The sequence below is a fragment of the Microplitis mediator genome, chromosome 4 (genome assembly GCF_029852145.1).
Source record: "Microplitis mediator isolate UGA2020A chromosome 4, iyMicMedi2.1, whole genome shotgun sequence".
Classification (NCBI taxonomy): Eukaryota; Metazoa; Arthropoda; class Insecta; order Hymenoptera; family Braconidae; genus Microplitis; species Microplitis mediator.
In genome coordinates, this window is record NC_079972.1 from 12331143 (window position 1) to 12345990 (window position 14848).

At 31.3% G+C, this 14848-nt stretch overlaps 3 protein-coding genes across 5 annotated transcripts; 2 read left to right on the forward strand and 1 right to left on the reverse strand.

Moving 5' to 3' along the window:
• The first annotated feature begins 93 nt into the window (after positions 1 to 93).
• LOC130666228 (pH-sensitive chloride channel 2-like) lies at positions 94 to 5718 on the forward strand. Of its 3 annotated transcripts, none has more exons than XM_057467022.1 (8): positions 94 to 253; positions 2316 to 2514; positions 2600 to 2829; positions 2965 to 3047; positions 3507 to 3662; positions 3896 to 4217; positions 4301 to 4487; positions 4727 to 5718. In XM_057467022.1, the coding sequence occupies exons 2-8, from the start codon at positions 2416 to 2418 to the stop codon at positions 4994 to 4996; spliced, it is 1347 nt and encodes a 448-aa protein (XP_057323005.1). In that variant the 5' UTR covers positions 94 to 253; positions 2316 to 2415; the 3' UTR covers positions 4997 to 5718. The 3 variants fall into 3 exon arrangements, with proteins under 3 accessions (XP_057323005.1, XP_057323003.1, XP_057323004.1); XM_057467020.1 differs by lacking the exon at positions 94 to 253 and adding an exon at positions 260 to 507; XM_057467021.1 differs by lacking the exon at positions 94 to 253 and adding an exon at positions 2073 to 2201.
• A 1164-nt stretch (positions 5719 to 6882) lies between these two features.
• LOC130666231 (kinesin-like protein KIF19) lies at positions 6883 to 12555 on the forward strand. Its single transcript, XM_057467027.1, has 12 exons — positions 6883 to 7526; positions 7933 to 8004; positions 8642 to 8941; positions 9088 to 9237; positions 9370 to 9585; positions 10090 to 10559; positions 10650 to 10825; positions 11269 to 11426; positions 11496 to 11709; positions 11806 to 11998; positions 12095 to 12238; positions 12415 to 12555. Exons 1-12 carry the CDS (start codon positions 7410 to 7412, stop codon positions 12494 to 12496), a joined length of 2292 nt encoding a protein of 763 aa, XP_057323010.1. The 5' UTR covers positions 6883 to 7409; the 3' UTR covers positions 12497 to 12555.
• A 48-nt stretch (positions 12556 to 12603) lies between these two features.
• On the reverse strand, positions 12604 to 14546 carry LOC130666234 (uncharacterized). The gene is made up of 5 exons (XM_057467036.1): positions 14034 to 14546; positions 13750 to 13969; positions 13498 to 13680; positions 13158 to 13427; positions 12604 to 12861 (listed from the first exon to the last, which is right to left on the reverse strand). Exons 1-5 carry the CDS (start codon positions 14156 to 14158, stop codon positions 12604 to 12606), a joined length of 1056 nt encoding a protein of 351 aa, XP_057323019.1. The 5' UTR covers positions 14159 to 14546.
• Between the last annotated feature and the right edge of the window lie 302 nt (positions 14547 to 14848).

Genomic DNA, 14848 nt, shown 5'->3' on the forward strand with positions numbered 1-14848 from the left:
GTGCAAGTACTAATTACTAAACAAGTAGAGTTATCAGATATAATCTTAATGCATTTATGGTCTACTGTCTCATCGGGTGTCTAAATTTGCGGCAAACGCATCGTACGATTTATTTTATTTTTACGATATGTAAATATGTGGTCTGGTAAACGTTTGGGAAATGACTAAGGCAACTAACAACTAACAAGTAGCTTAGATAATTCAAACACCGGTTATTGTATATCAGTTTGAGTGGGATCAACGTTTGGTTGTGGTAATTTTATATTTTTACATCAGCAAATTTACCTGCTCAAAGCCACCATCTGAGAGACAACAGCAGAGTCAGGCTCCAGTTGTTACCGTCGGTTTGAGTCTAACAGCTCACAGTTTATAAGACCCGATAATATTTTTTAAATTTATTGTTGATACAATAATGCGCGGGTGTAATTTTAATGGATTTTATTTCATCAAATTATCAATTTTTATTTTTTTTTATTATTTATGTTGTGTACAAAGTGATCCAATTACGTGAGTTTTTTATTTTCAATGACATTAAATTTTTTTTAATTCATAAATCAATTGGGATTTTGAAAATTTTTATTTTTATTTCGTATAATTCGAATTATATTTGATTAATTTTTTTTTTAATTAAATAATTAGACCCAATAACGTGAGAAAATATTTTATTCCTGTGGTTCTTGTGGTTTTTTTAAAGAGGATTCGTTTTATTTATTGGCAATAAATTAAGGAGTTTATGTGGATTGTAATAAATAATTAAATAATATATAAAATTTAATGGTAACAGATAATGAAATTTTTTAAAAGATCATTAGCGCGTGACGTATCATGTCGTATTTTCTATTGTTGAAAGAAATAAGCGGTCGCATTGAAGGTCTTTAGGAACATTTTCTCGATGTCAAAGTCATTGCACTAAATTTATAATTGAATTTTATTTATTACAAGAATATATACGGGTTTGCTCAATAATTTATCTCTCCCGGCATTAAAATTAATAATGTGTACTGTTTATAATTTAATGAATTTATTTGTTTTTATTTAAACAAGAACACAAATAAATAAAATATATTATTTATTTACCGCTCGTTATAATTATGTGTAATAAAAATATTTATTTTTCTTAATTTGTCAATTAAAATTTGTCATTTCAAATCATTAAGTTGTAATTGAAAAAAAATTTTTAATTATTTCTTATTTTTATTTATAAATTATGAGATTTTTTTTAAACACGTGTTTAGTTTTTAAAAAAAAAAACTTCTGGTTAGTTAAATTAAAATTGTGATAAAAAATATTCACTTGTGTAAACGGAAGATAATTAACATAATCATTTCAATAACTGATAATTATCAATTTTAAAGTATTTATAATTCAAACAAAATTAAATTTATACTCCAGAAGTGTCAAAAATAATAATAAATATGAACAGAAAATATTTTTTAGACTGAATTTTACTAAAAAATTTACGATCTTGAAGTTAGCAGACAATTAAAAATTTTTGGATTTTTTTTGAACAATTAAATTTGAAAAAAAAAAAAACTAAAAATATGAAAGTTTAAAAAACTATAAGTGCAATTTAAAAATTTTTTTTTAATTTCTGGCTTAAAACAAATCCAAAATTTATTAGACGTCGGCCGAATTCAGTATCATAAAAATTTTGTATTAAAAAAAAACTTGTAATTTTTTTACAAATAAAAAAAAATAATTAAAATTTAAAAAAAATACGAAAACGTAAAAGTAAAAAAATTTAAACTGATAAATTTTTCATAAAAAAACATATATTTTCTTTAAAAAAATATTTATTTCGTTAACTGAAAAATTTTTAATAAAAATATTTTTTTATCAACTGGTATTTTGCTATCAAACATAAAAGACTTAACACATATTTAATTATGACGCAAATTGTTTGTTTCACTCGTATTGCAATCACGTGAAAAATGTATCATCCTTGTACGTGCAATTGCAATTATTTTTTTGAAAACTGCATCTGACTGAATATCGCTAGCGTGCGTAATTAAAATGAAAGAAATTTCTCAATTTTTTAAAACGATAAAATATTTAAAACGAAATTTATCACAAAGCAAATTGGTATTAAAAATTTTTACGCATAGATAATTTATATCAGGCGAGTGTTTTTTTATAAAAGACATTTAACTGAAGTACTCTGTTGAATATTAATTAACAAAAAACATTTGCTACTATTCCAAGTAAATATTGGCTTTGCAAAACTACTGTATGATAATTTTTAGCCGAAGTAGTTTACAAACAGATAAGAATAAAAGTAAGTCTGAGATAAAAAAAATTTGTTTTAAATTTTTTAGGGCAGTCGAAAGTAATAATTGTCATGCAATTAACAGAGAAAACACATTAACACAGAGAGAATTACTTCAGGAATTGACAAATGATTGTCGGTACGATAAGATGGTAAGACCACCTGGTGAAATCAATGCAAGTGACCCAATTAAAGTTGCCTGCAGGGCCAACATATATACAATAAAGTCAAATATGGCCAAGACACTAGTAATTAACATTTTAAAACAATGAATAAATTTGTTTACTCTAGTCGTAATCAATTATATTTACTTTTTTTACTCCTGTCTACCAGCAATTTGATGTCCACATGATGCTCCAGTTTCGTTACCGCGACTCAAGACTCCGATATTCAGAGGTAGCGCCGCAGTACACTCATATTTTTGGGGGTCAGTCAGCTCATAATTTAATATGGACACCAACAGTATTTGTGTCCAATGAAAGAACTTCCGTAATAATGGGAAACGGCGTCAAAGATTTGCTGATATCAATCGACCCGACTGGTGTGGTCATCTTAAACACCAGGTAGACATAACAAAAAGTCGTAAAAGTTATCTGTTATCTCTAAACATCAGTAGTGTATAACAATGAGTTAATCGATTGCTGTTGTATCTGAAAGTAAAATGAATACAATGTCATTGCATAAATATATGTCTTTAGACTCGAGGCCACCTTGAACTGCGCTCTTCGCCTGGAAAAATTTCCCTTCGACGTACAAGAATGCCCGCTGATATTTGAAAGCTGTGAGTTTGGTCATTTGGAACTTAAGTTTATTATTGAAAATTAGTTGTGATGATTAATTATACACTGAAAAAAATTTACGGAGTAAATTCGGAGCGGGTGAATTTTTATTTAATTTCCTCGGAGTAAAATTCAATCCTTAAAAAATAAATTCCATATTTACTCCGTAGGCAGAGTAATTTTTTTTATGAAACTCCAGATCTCCAAGTGTCGAAGTGAATTTGAATTTAAATGAAATTCGAAATTACTCCCTATTTACTCCCGATTTTTTACAGCGTGTACTATAAAAAATTTTCGGAGTGAACGCAGATGAAAATCGGAGTATTTTTTTTATTCAATCCGAGGGGAGTTTTTTAAAATATTAAAACTCCGAATCGGAGGGAAATAAAATTCAGTCACTCCGAATTCACGCCGGATTTTTTCAGTGTGATTATTAATGAATAAATAATTTGAAATTAAAGGGACTCACAGTGCGCAAGATATGAAATTATACTGGGATGAATCACCGATCGTGTTAGCCAAAGAGTTGCATTTAACAGAGTATCGACTGGTTGGGAAATGGGTTAACGAGACTGAGGTCTCTTACACTGCGGCACAGCAACATTATGGTCACTTTGGTAAATTGAACGATCGATTTTCATACAAGCTTGACCACTCGCTTTTTATTTATTTATTTTATTTTTTGCAAATGATGTAAAGCGAGCATTTAAAGCTATCAGGATTATATTACATATCTTTTGCCCATATCCATGTTCGTACCCGTATCCATATCCATATCTATAAACATATATATTAAATGTACATTTACATATATAATAACAGTCCTAATGCTCCGATGTATTTTTTTCAGCCGGTAACTTTAGTTCGATTAGCATCACGTTTAAGCTTGCACGTGAAATGGGATTTTTTGTTATGGACTATTATATACCATCGGTATTGATTGTCGTGGTGTCATGGGTGTCATTCTGGCTTCACGTTGACGCGAGCCCGCCGAGAATCGTTCTAGGAACTAACACAATATTAGCATTCATGACACTTGCGTCTAAAATCGAAAACTCATTGCCCAAAGTTTCCTACATAAAAGCCAGCGAAATTTGGTTTCTTGGTTGTACCATTTTTCTTTTTGCAGCAATGGTAGAATTTGCCTTCGTCAATACAATTTACCGGAGAAAGTAAGCCGTTAATTTGATTAAAAATAAATTTTACTTAAAATGATTAATTTCAACGAAAAAATATTTTTTCTTGTTTATTTTAGGAAAACAGTTCAATTGAAAAAAGTTAACAGTAAATATATTTTGAAATCAACGTTAACCCCGCGTTTGGCGCGAAAACAATTTCAAAAAAATACGACGAATCTTGAACGCTCGCGGTCTTGGTCTTCGCTGGATAACAGCCGCTTAAATGACAGTGATTACTCCAGTCAAAATTATTTAACAGTCCACGTAAGTTCTTATTATTGCCAATAACTTCTTTTAAAAAAAGTTATACGACTAATAGCAGTCGTTATAATTTAAATATTTAATAAAGTAAACAGATTCTGAGTTAAATCGGCAAAATCTCAAAGATTTTATTGATCTATTCGTACTAATGATTCACTTTGGTGTCAACCGTGTTGACAATACTTGTCATAAATTATTTATAATTATGTTACATATATATATGTACATATATATGTTTACAGGGTTGTCCTAGTACAATCAATATACCGTCGGTGAGAATAGAAGACGAAAGAGATCGTGACTTTTCAAGCGGCAGTATAATGACGATTGAGAGTTCACCGTCCCCTCCACCAAAATCATTTCCACGGCGACCAACTCTCGCGAAATTGAACACGTTCACAACAATGACACCACAGGAAATAGCTCAGTGGATTGACCGGCGAAGCAGAATTGTCTTTCCCGCAGCTTTTCTCATATTTAATATTCTCTACTGGTCATTCATCTGGATTTAAATAAATTATCAGCAATAACTTTTATATATTTTGTAAAGAAAGAAATCACTCATCTACCTTGACTAAAAATTATGCGTGTTTTGTATAATTAACAAGACAAATCAATGGTAATTAAATTAATCTCACCATCTGTGGTATCACCTACAGAACAATTATTATTATAATTTATTATTAAATTAGGACACTGATGATTTGATGATTTAATATTAATAAAAATAAGTATTGTACCTGTTTTCGAGCTTATGAACTGGAAGCGTGTGTCCTTACAAGCGTTAACATGAACATGAACATGAATGTGTGAACATAAACATGTTCAAATCTATACTTTTTAGTTGCGTGTTTGAATCTAAGATACGAATCTCCCTCGGTCAGTCTTTATTTCCACAATGAGAATTTTTATATGAACTCTTACTGACCTAACAGCTCACTAAAATATAATACGTAATAATAAAAATAAAAAAAAAAAAACTTGGGGTGAAATACTGAAGGTCGTCATCTCGAGGCTATCGATCTCTACTTTAATAAAATTTTCGTGACTCACGCAACCCTTATTTTTTCGTTCATATTTTCTTCCCCAATACAAGACACTTTAAATGGTGTCACTAATTATTAGGTAATGTTATTATTTGACGAATCTTTTTTCACCGCAATTTTTAAAAATATATATGAAAATACCATATGTACAGATGTGTATAAAAAATAAAAAAGATTGAAAGATAAAATGTATGTTAATTATTTACGAATACGACTAACAATTATCCAGGCACAAATATCGATCGGCATGTGGGGAATGGGAGTTTAAATGTTAATTGCGGTTAATTTTTATTGTGAGAATAAATTTGAATTACAATAAATTATAAGTAGTGATGTAAAAACAAGTGCAAGCTTACGATAAGCGCTAGACATTTTTAGAAATAATTAAACTTTATTTTATTTAAATTAAAAATTAAAATTGTTAATTACAACTAAGGACATTCTCAGGCAGCCTCCCCCTCCTTCCACACACATACTTTTTAAAAATATTCAATGACTTTCTGTAAAAAATCGGGAGTGAACTCGGAGTGATTACGGATTTTATTTAAATACTCAGAGTCCCGGAGTTTAAAAAAAATCGCTCTGCATATGGAGTAAATATGGAGTTTATTTTTTCAGCGAAGTGATTTCGGAGTGATCTAGATTTTATTTCACTCCGAATTTAATCCGCTTTCGCTCCTCAGTTTTTTTTACTCTGTAGTTGCGATCGTCGCCGCAATATAAATTTTTTAAAAAATTACTTACAGTTTTCATCAATTAAAAGTCAACCGAAAATCAGTAAATAAATTTTAGCCAAGAAAATTTGAAAAATTTACACGAAAATTATTTTCCAAATTTCGTTCAACTCCTTCTTGAAAACAACTGTAAGAATTTTTTCCCAAATCTATCCCAGCAAAATCGCAACTACGCTGCCCTTTTTTCAATTAATGCTTCGATTATTTTCAAATCAATTAGTAAAATTTGAACGCTGAGTCATAGAATGTTTTAAAAAATTGGAGAGTATTGTCAGAGAATGCCCTCAAACATAAATATTAATTAACGAGACTGTTTGTAATAATAAAAAAAAGTACATATATATAGTTATTAATATATTATGATAAAGTTAAGCGTTGGGTAAATATACAGAGTTTGGATAATGAGTATAGGGGCTGAATCGAAACTATGTGACTCTAACAAGTTGGAAAGAAAGTATAAAGATATTTATTTTCATTATAACATACATGTACACGTGTGTATATACTTATGTGTATTAAAGAATGAAGTACAGAAAAAGGTAAAAAGTTATGCTCGCGCATTTAAATTAATTCCAGAGTAGTAACAGACGAGTATAGAACTAGTGATGAAAGCTTTAGTGGTCAGTCGGCGGTAGTCGCGCGAGTAGTACACATGTATGTTGTTCCGACATACCAAATCTACTGCCCATTAATATAAATATATAAATATATGAAATCTTAATAATAGTTATAAGTATTATATCGCGTGTTGAGTAGTTAAAGCCCTTGGCACTCTTCTGACACCCTCGCTTATAGTCAGTGACACGACTTAAACTTTCTGGGCCATTGATACGTGATCTTGATACACTTATTTTTTTTTCTCGGGGACGCGGCTCTAATTTACTTTATTCAAATTAAACAAACTTTTGTGATACGCTGTGAGTTGTATGTAACAGTCAGATTATCTGTAATCTATACCGCGGGTTAATTGCTTGCATACGGAGTCGGAGGTTTATTAGTTTTTAAAATAAAGCGGGAGTTTAATTTAAATGGAAGAGATAAATGATGCAATGATGTGAATTATTTGTCAGGAAAATATATTTTTTTTTAAATATAAATGAAGTTTTATAATTTGTTGTTTGTTGTTTTCCATTATTGTTTTTGTAATGAGTATCACTCAGTTCGGTAGCAGTGGCAGCGGCGGAAGCGGGAGTAGTTCGAGTGGTAGCACGAGAAATTTTAAAGATCGCATTGAAAGACGTCCTGTAGGTGAAAAATTGATGGTAAATATTTTTAATTGTTGATATTATTATTATGAGAAGCTATTTATTAAACTAATTAATTGTAATTGTTGGTTATAATTACTGTTAATTAATTTTTATACTGAGAAAGATAAATAAGTGGTGTAGAAAAAAATAGGAAAAACACCGAGATATACAATGGACATAATGAATAATGATAAGTAGTTAATGTTGAAAAGAGCAAACATGCAAGCAGACACAACTGCAATAGTCGGAGAATTGATCGATATTGGGTCGTTGTTCTGCGATAAATTGTATAGGATAATATAATAAACTACCGGAATAAAAAATAAATTGGAGGTCATCGAAAAAATCAATTTACCATAATCGTAATAACGTTAAGAAAAAATATTTTCTTTTTTTATTCTATTTATATAAAATATTTTAGGTGGTGGTACGAATCAGACCACTCGGACAGGATGAAGTCGGTCCTAGAGTGTTACATGCTATCAATAATAAGGTAAATCAATAATTCGTAGGCTGAAAAAATTCGGAGTTACGGAGTTTTAAAAACGAAATCAATCCGCGTACCTAATTTCGAAATCATGTGGATTTTATTGCAACCCGCATCTACTCCGAGGGTATTAAATAGTGGAGACAAGCAAAATGGAGTACACCCAAAATTTTGAAAAATATTTTTTTGGAATTCAAAAATCACATTTGTCAAAATAATTGGGCGTTACTTTGAACTTTCTTTTTACTGTTTCCAAAAAATTTGTTTTGCAAAAAAAATTTGATTTTTTTTATTATCAATTAGCAATAGAAAAACTCCGTGTCAAATTTTTTTTAAAAATCTACCGACAGTTTATTTCCATAAATTTTTTTAGAGGGTGCCCTATTTTGCCCGAAAAAAATGAATTTTTTTTTTTTTAAACGCCGAAAATTTTTTCTACTTTGAATATCATTAAAAAAAAAAAAAAATTTGACGCATTTGAGTCCCCGAAAACTTTCTATTTCCTTCCTTACACCATCCCCCCCTCCTGCCCTAAATAAAAAAAAATCTGCTCCATATTCACTCCGGATTGGATTCGCGCTGACTCCGTAACTTTTTCCAGAGTAAGATTAAAATTTTTAAAAACTGGTTCGTTGTTTAATAGATGGTTATGGTGGATGATTTAGAAGTAGATAAACAAAAACGTAACTCACCAAAGCAATATCTGTACGACTTAGTACTGGGTGAAGATTCATCGCAAGAAGCAGTTTACGAAGGAACAACTAAATCACTTGTACAAGATATAATCGACGGATATAATGCAACTGTTTTTGCATATGGTGCCACTGGGGCAGGTAAAACACACACGATGGTCGGCAGTGCTGAGGAACCGGGTGTTATGGTACGGGCCTTGAATGATATTTTTTTAGCGGCACGTAAACTTTCAAATGACGTCGACGTCGAGGTAATTATTTTTGCTACGTATGATTGATCATTTGTCGATTGATGAATGACAGCAAAGATCAATATTACAAACGAACTTTGAATTGTCCACAAGCTGCTGGCTTGATATTTAAATAAAAACTTAAATAAATTATAAATCTTAATCAGGTAGCAATGTCATATCTTGAGATATATAATGAAAATATTCGCGACCTGTTGAATCCAAATACCGGTTACTTGGAGTTGCGTGACGACTCGCGAGGTCGCAATATACAAATCACTGGGCTTACTGAAGTTTCGATAAATTCTACGGAAGAGGTAATTGAGTTTGAAAATTGTTAACATCGTTTTGTTGCTTCTATTTTTGGACTAATTTAATCCGATTTATTACTTATTTATAGATACTTAAATTTAAATTAAGTTTAATTATTCTAACTTTTTTTTTAATAGGTAATGAAATTATTACACCAAGGCAATAAAGCCCGGACTGTCGAGCCGACAGCTGCTAATGAAACGTCATCTCGTAGTCATGCTTTGCTGAATGTCGTTGTGAAGCAAACAACGAGGCCACCGTCTGGTCGTGACCTTCGGCATCGGGCACGTGTTAAGCAGGGTAAACTTTTTATGATTGATCTTGCGGGTTCTGAAAGAGCGAAGCAAACAAAGGTGACATTTTTATCATTATAAACTTTCATAAACTTACCCCAGTCAAAAAACAAATTCGGATTCAAGTCTCAAAGTTCTCAATGAGGTTTTTGAGGATCAATTTAGAATTTTAAGATTGACAACCGTATAGAAAGTTATCCTAATCTGGATTAGAGCCTCAAAATACTCAAAACATACAGGAATAATTTTATCCAAATTTTTGAACCTTAAAAGTCTCATTCGACGTTTTCTCTCCCCCCTCCCTTTTCTATCTAAAATTTTTAAAAATCCGAACTATAACTTTTCATTTGTTGAGGATTTTGAGGCCTTAGTTATAATTAAAAATCGATAAATTACTCGCATTTAGATTCTCATTGATGATTTTGAGTACTAAAGTAGAGTTACTTTCTAGGCGGCAAATAAAACATCAAAGGAATTGAGGATTTTGAGGACTAAACTAAAATTTGTTTTTTGACTCGGGTTATTTTATTATTTAATAATTAATTAATTAAATATAATTATTAGAATCAAGGAAAACGTCTTCAAGAAGGCGCGCATATTAATAGATCCCTTCTCGCACTCGGTAACTGTATAACGGCATTGTCTGGCGGCGCACGTTACGTCAATTATCGGGATTCAAAGCTCACGAGACTTCTGAAGGATGCACTTGGTGGTAATTGCCGGACTGTGATGATCGCTCACGTTTCACCTTCGGCTTCTCATCGTGAAGAAAGCAAAAACACACTAATGTACGCAGATCGCGCTAATCGTATCACTAATAAAGTCGAACAGAATATCGTCGATGTCAATTATCATGTGACGCAGTACCGCGACATCATAAGTGATTTAAAAAATGAAATATCTAGATTGAGAACTAAAATGCATGATACCGAGAGACCGGATACGCAGGAAAGAATTTCTTTGGCTAAAGGAAATGATCTGAGAAGTTTGCGTGAAAAAATAGTCTCAGCATTTAAAGAACAAATGCGACTTAGGTAATTTATTTATTTGATGTTAATTAATGTATGCGCAATTAAATTAATTTATGGTACGTTTTATTTTTGGTCTATTTATATTTTTTGTAGGCGTAAACTTATGGAATTAGATAGTCATCTACTGGGTCTTAATATAGCCGCTGAACAGCAGCATGCAATTATTTCACACTGGGAGTCGAGGAATAATAAACTTTATAAAGCTACCAAAGAAAATACTAGACGAAGATCCAGCGCTGATAGTCAGATTGATGAAACTGAAAATGAAGGCACGGAAAAAATTTATATTATTTGTATACTGAAGAAATTTTTGGGCAAAAATGTCTCCCGGGAACTTTACACTGTAAAAAAATATGAGTGAATTCGGAGGATTTTATTTAAAAAAAAGGCATCCACTCCGGTTTTAATCCGCTGTCACTCCGCAAATTTTTTACAGTGTTATCTACTTTTTTTACACCATTCCGTGTTACTCGTTATGATTTTTATTAATGAGTAACAAATGATGATCATTTAAAATTTTTAACGACTTCATAATAAATCTAAATTTTAATTTAAAATTTAAATATTTTTATGATTATTTTTCTTAACGTAAATTATACGCGATATTTGGTGTAATTTTCGCACCAAAATTTTTACACCGCGTCAAAAATTTTTTTACAGTGTATGATAATTAGTAAAGATTTAATTAAAAAATTTTGATGATTTTTTTTAGATTTAATTGAAGAATATGAAGTTGATGATATGACTGTACAGCAAGCGTGGACAGAACTATCAGAAATAAATAAAGAGCAAGAACGTTATACTGAAATACGAGCGACAACTGAGCGGGAATTAGAAAATTGTCGGCAGCGAAGTTCATCCCTTGAAGATGTAGTTTATATTTAAAATATATTATGGTTTAATAGTTAAGAGAAGAAATAATAAATTTTTTTTAAATAGGAATTGCCCGCGAGAATAAATTCTGAGGAAGAACGTGAGCTCTTAGCACTGATGCTACGCGTCCACGAATTGGAAGCAGACAAAATGATGTTGCAAAGTGAAAGATTAGTCAAACAGCATGAGCTTAGAAGACGAGAACTTCTGCTACTGAGATATGATCGTCAGCGTCAGATTTCTGATGAAATTATAACGCGGCAGCGGAGAATTATGGAAGGTAATTATTTATTTTTTGAATTTAAATACAAACTCTTGTGAAAAGTTAACGAAAGGTTTCATTTCTCGTTGATTATTTGGCTGTGAATTTTTTTAGATGGAAAACTGGCGCTCCCGTCAGATTTACAAGAGTTATATATAATGTATCAACAAGAAATTCATGCTGCTGCTTACAACGATAGCAATTTAGTTGATTTATCAGTATCTTCCATGCTATTTAATAACCGTCTGCCACCAATAAATCGTGGTATTCATTTTGAAAGTCTTGATGACACAAGATTACCCAGCAGGTAATTTATCACTCGTTATCTTAACTTACAAACTACAGTAAATAATAATTATCATAATATTATCCTGTTTAAAATATTTATTATTATTTATTTCAGCTCAACAGATTCTGATTGGGAGTCTCCGTTACCACCAATACCAGAGCCACAGGAAATTGAAAATGTAATGGGTCCAGTTGTTCGGCCATTAGTATCACCATCAGTTTTTTTCCCGCCAATATCCAGCTCTAAAAGAAAAAATCAGTACGCTATTGCCTAAAAAATTTTTTGAAAATCAATCAAGTCGAATTCCATTAACTCGGACAGTCAGTCTGCGGAGGAGTGGAAATTTTCAGGAGAAAGTTCCGAGTTAATGGAACCCGACTTAAAGGACATCGACAGAAACCGACACTTTAATGCCTCAATCTTAATTTTTTTAGGGAAAATAAATTGCGTAGAGTTGCAAGTGATAATAATGTAAATTCACCAAAAAATTTACGGGATTCACGACTAAAGGCATAAGCTCTTCGCATCGTTAATCGTTAATATAAAATAAATAAATAAAATTAGCAGTAACGAGCTACTAGTACCTGAAAATATAATAATAATTAAAATAATAATGATTACTGCTAATCATTATTGAGAGTTGATAGCAATTGGCGACGTCGTTTTCTAGCTTCTGAATCGACGACCGGTGGAGATGATGCGACGGAAGTTGACGCTGGCTCATTATCAGATAATTTTTTTTCTTTCATCGACAATTGTTGTCTCTTGGCAGACTGTTCTGTTGGATTGACAATTTCAATTACGTCATAATTAGTTTGCCCAGATTTTTTCATCTTCAAGGTAACGCGCCTACGATTTTGAGAAATCTGGACGCTGTCATCCTGCACAAAGGATTCATCATGAAAGAGGTAATCAGATGATCGTTATTTGTTGCTAATACAGTCGAACTCCATTAACTCGGACATAGTCTACGGAGGAGCGGAAATTTCTTGGAATTTCCTAGTTAACGGATGCCCCTTCTCCCTTAAAAAGTCAACTATCACGCATGCGCTCCTATATCTACACAAATATACGCAATACACAAACGTAGTGGGGGTCAAGATTCAGGGGAAGTTCCGAGTTAATGGAGTTCGACTGTAATAATAATTATTTTTGCTGTCATTGATAGAAAATGGACCGTAATTTTACTGATTCCCGTTCCAGAGCTATCTCGTGGCTCCCAAACACGGATAGATTCTTCATGCTCCGTAATAGTATCTTCGAATTTTGATTTACGAATGGGCATTATGTCTTCGTCGGTTGAAGAACGATTTGATGGATCAACCGGCGTACGAACTTTAAGCTTCCATTCTTCTAGCCGCTCCTCCCATACGCGCTTCCGTTCGTTCCAGTAGTCCAATTTACACCCGTAAATTAATTCTTCTCTACATAAGCAGTGTGTTAATAACTACCAAATAATTTAATAAATTAATAATCTTGATTAAATATTTTTCATTTCAACTACTGGTAAATTTTACCCCATTGTGACTTTTAGTTAATTCAAAATTAATACGCGATTCAGTTTTTTTAAAATCTTCAATACTCTGAGATATTTCATCCGTAATATATCTGATATATTTAGCGATGATATTTTCATTTTCGCTCGTTATTAATTTCGGAAATGTTGACGTTATATATTTAATCAAGTTTTCTCTGAAATTCTACAGTAAAAAACAATAAGAATGTAACATATATATAATATTTTTTTTTTTAAATAAAATGTAAATTACTGTCATATCTGCACGTGTGATGTCCATGTCCTTGTGCACCATCGCTACATATCCTATTATATGTTTTACTTGTTTGGGTTTATTTAAAAAATATATCAATAAATATCCCATGGTCTCCATAATTATCATAAATTTTTTGCTTGTATCCGCATCTAGGGTCAGCGGCATGTCCGGGTCATATGTAAAATATTTTACGTACTGCGGATACGCTTCGCAAAATCTATCAATTAATTTTATTTAATCATATAAATTTACGTTTGAATTATTTATACAAATATATTTACTCGGTAAAAAATACATTCGCATGATACTGAAGATTATCTTCTATTTTACTCCAGGTTTTTTTTATTAATACCTGCTCAGTCGCTATTGATTTTCTATAATTATCTTTTGAACTCGCGCCGCCCATTTTTCAAGGTTACCGCGTTTTCATTTCCGTCGACTTTTTTTACTATAAAAAATAATTATTTTTATTAACAACTGAAGTTAGCTCATGAAAAAATTTAATTTACTAGAGAATAATTAGACGGCAGTGATAAAAATTTGAGCAGTTTCAATAATAAAAAAAAAGCCATCATATTTTACCCGGAATGGAAGGATAGATTTCTTACTTAAATACAAAAATTTTGAAACGATAAAAAACGAACTAGTCAATTTAAAAAAACACTGCAGTCGTGTAATTAATACTTATTTTTTAAACTACAGCATAAGTTTCAAGGAATTGAATCATGTCTTATCATTCAGAAGTTACTAGAAGACTAAGCTGCAAAAATGAGCTTTTGAAATTTTAAAGATCATCAAATTGTTAGCAAAAATTAAAAAAAAAAAAAATATATGAACTTTACGATACATTTTACAGAATTGTTATCACTTTCGGTTCGAAAGTTATTTGAGAATAAAACCAGAAAATTCATTTTTATGAAAATAAAAAAAAATTCAAAGACCCGCAACTTCCAAACTAATTGACCGATTGGGCTCATCTTCGAATTCGATCAAGTTAATTTTCTAAGGAATAAAAGTATAAAATTTCATGAAGATCCATTGAGAATTCCGGACATTATCGTAATGACAAGACGCGCTATGTCGCAAATTTATACAT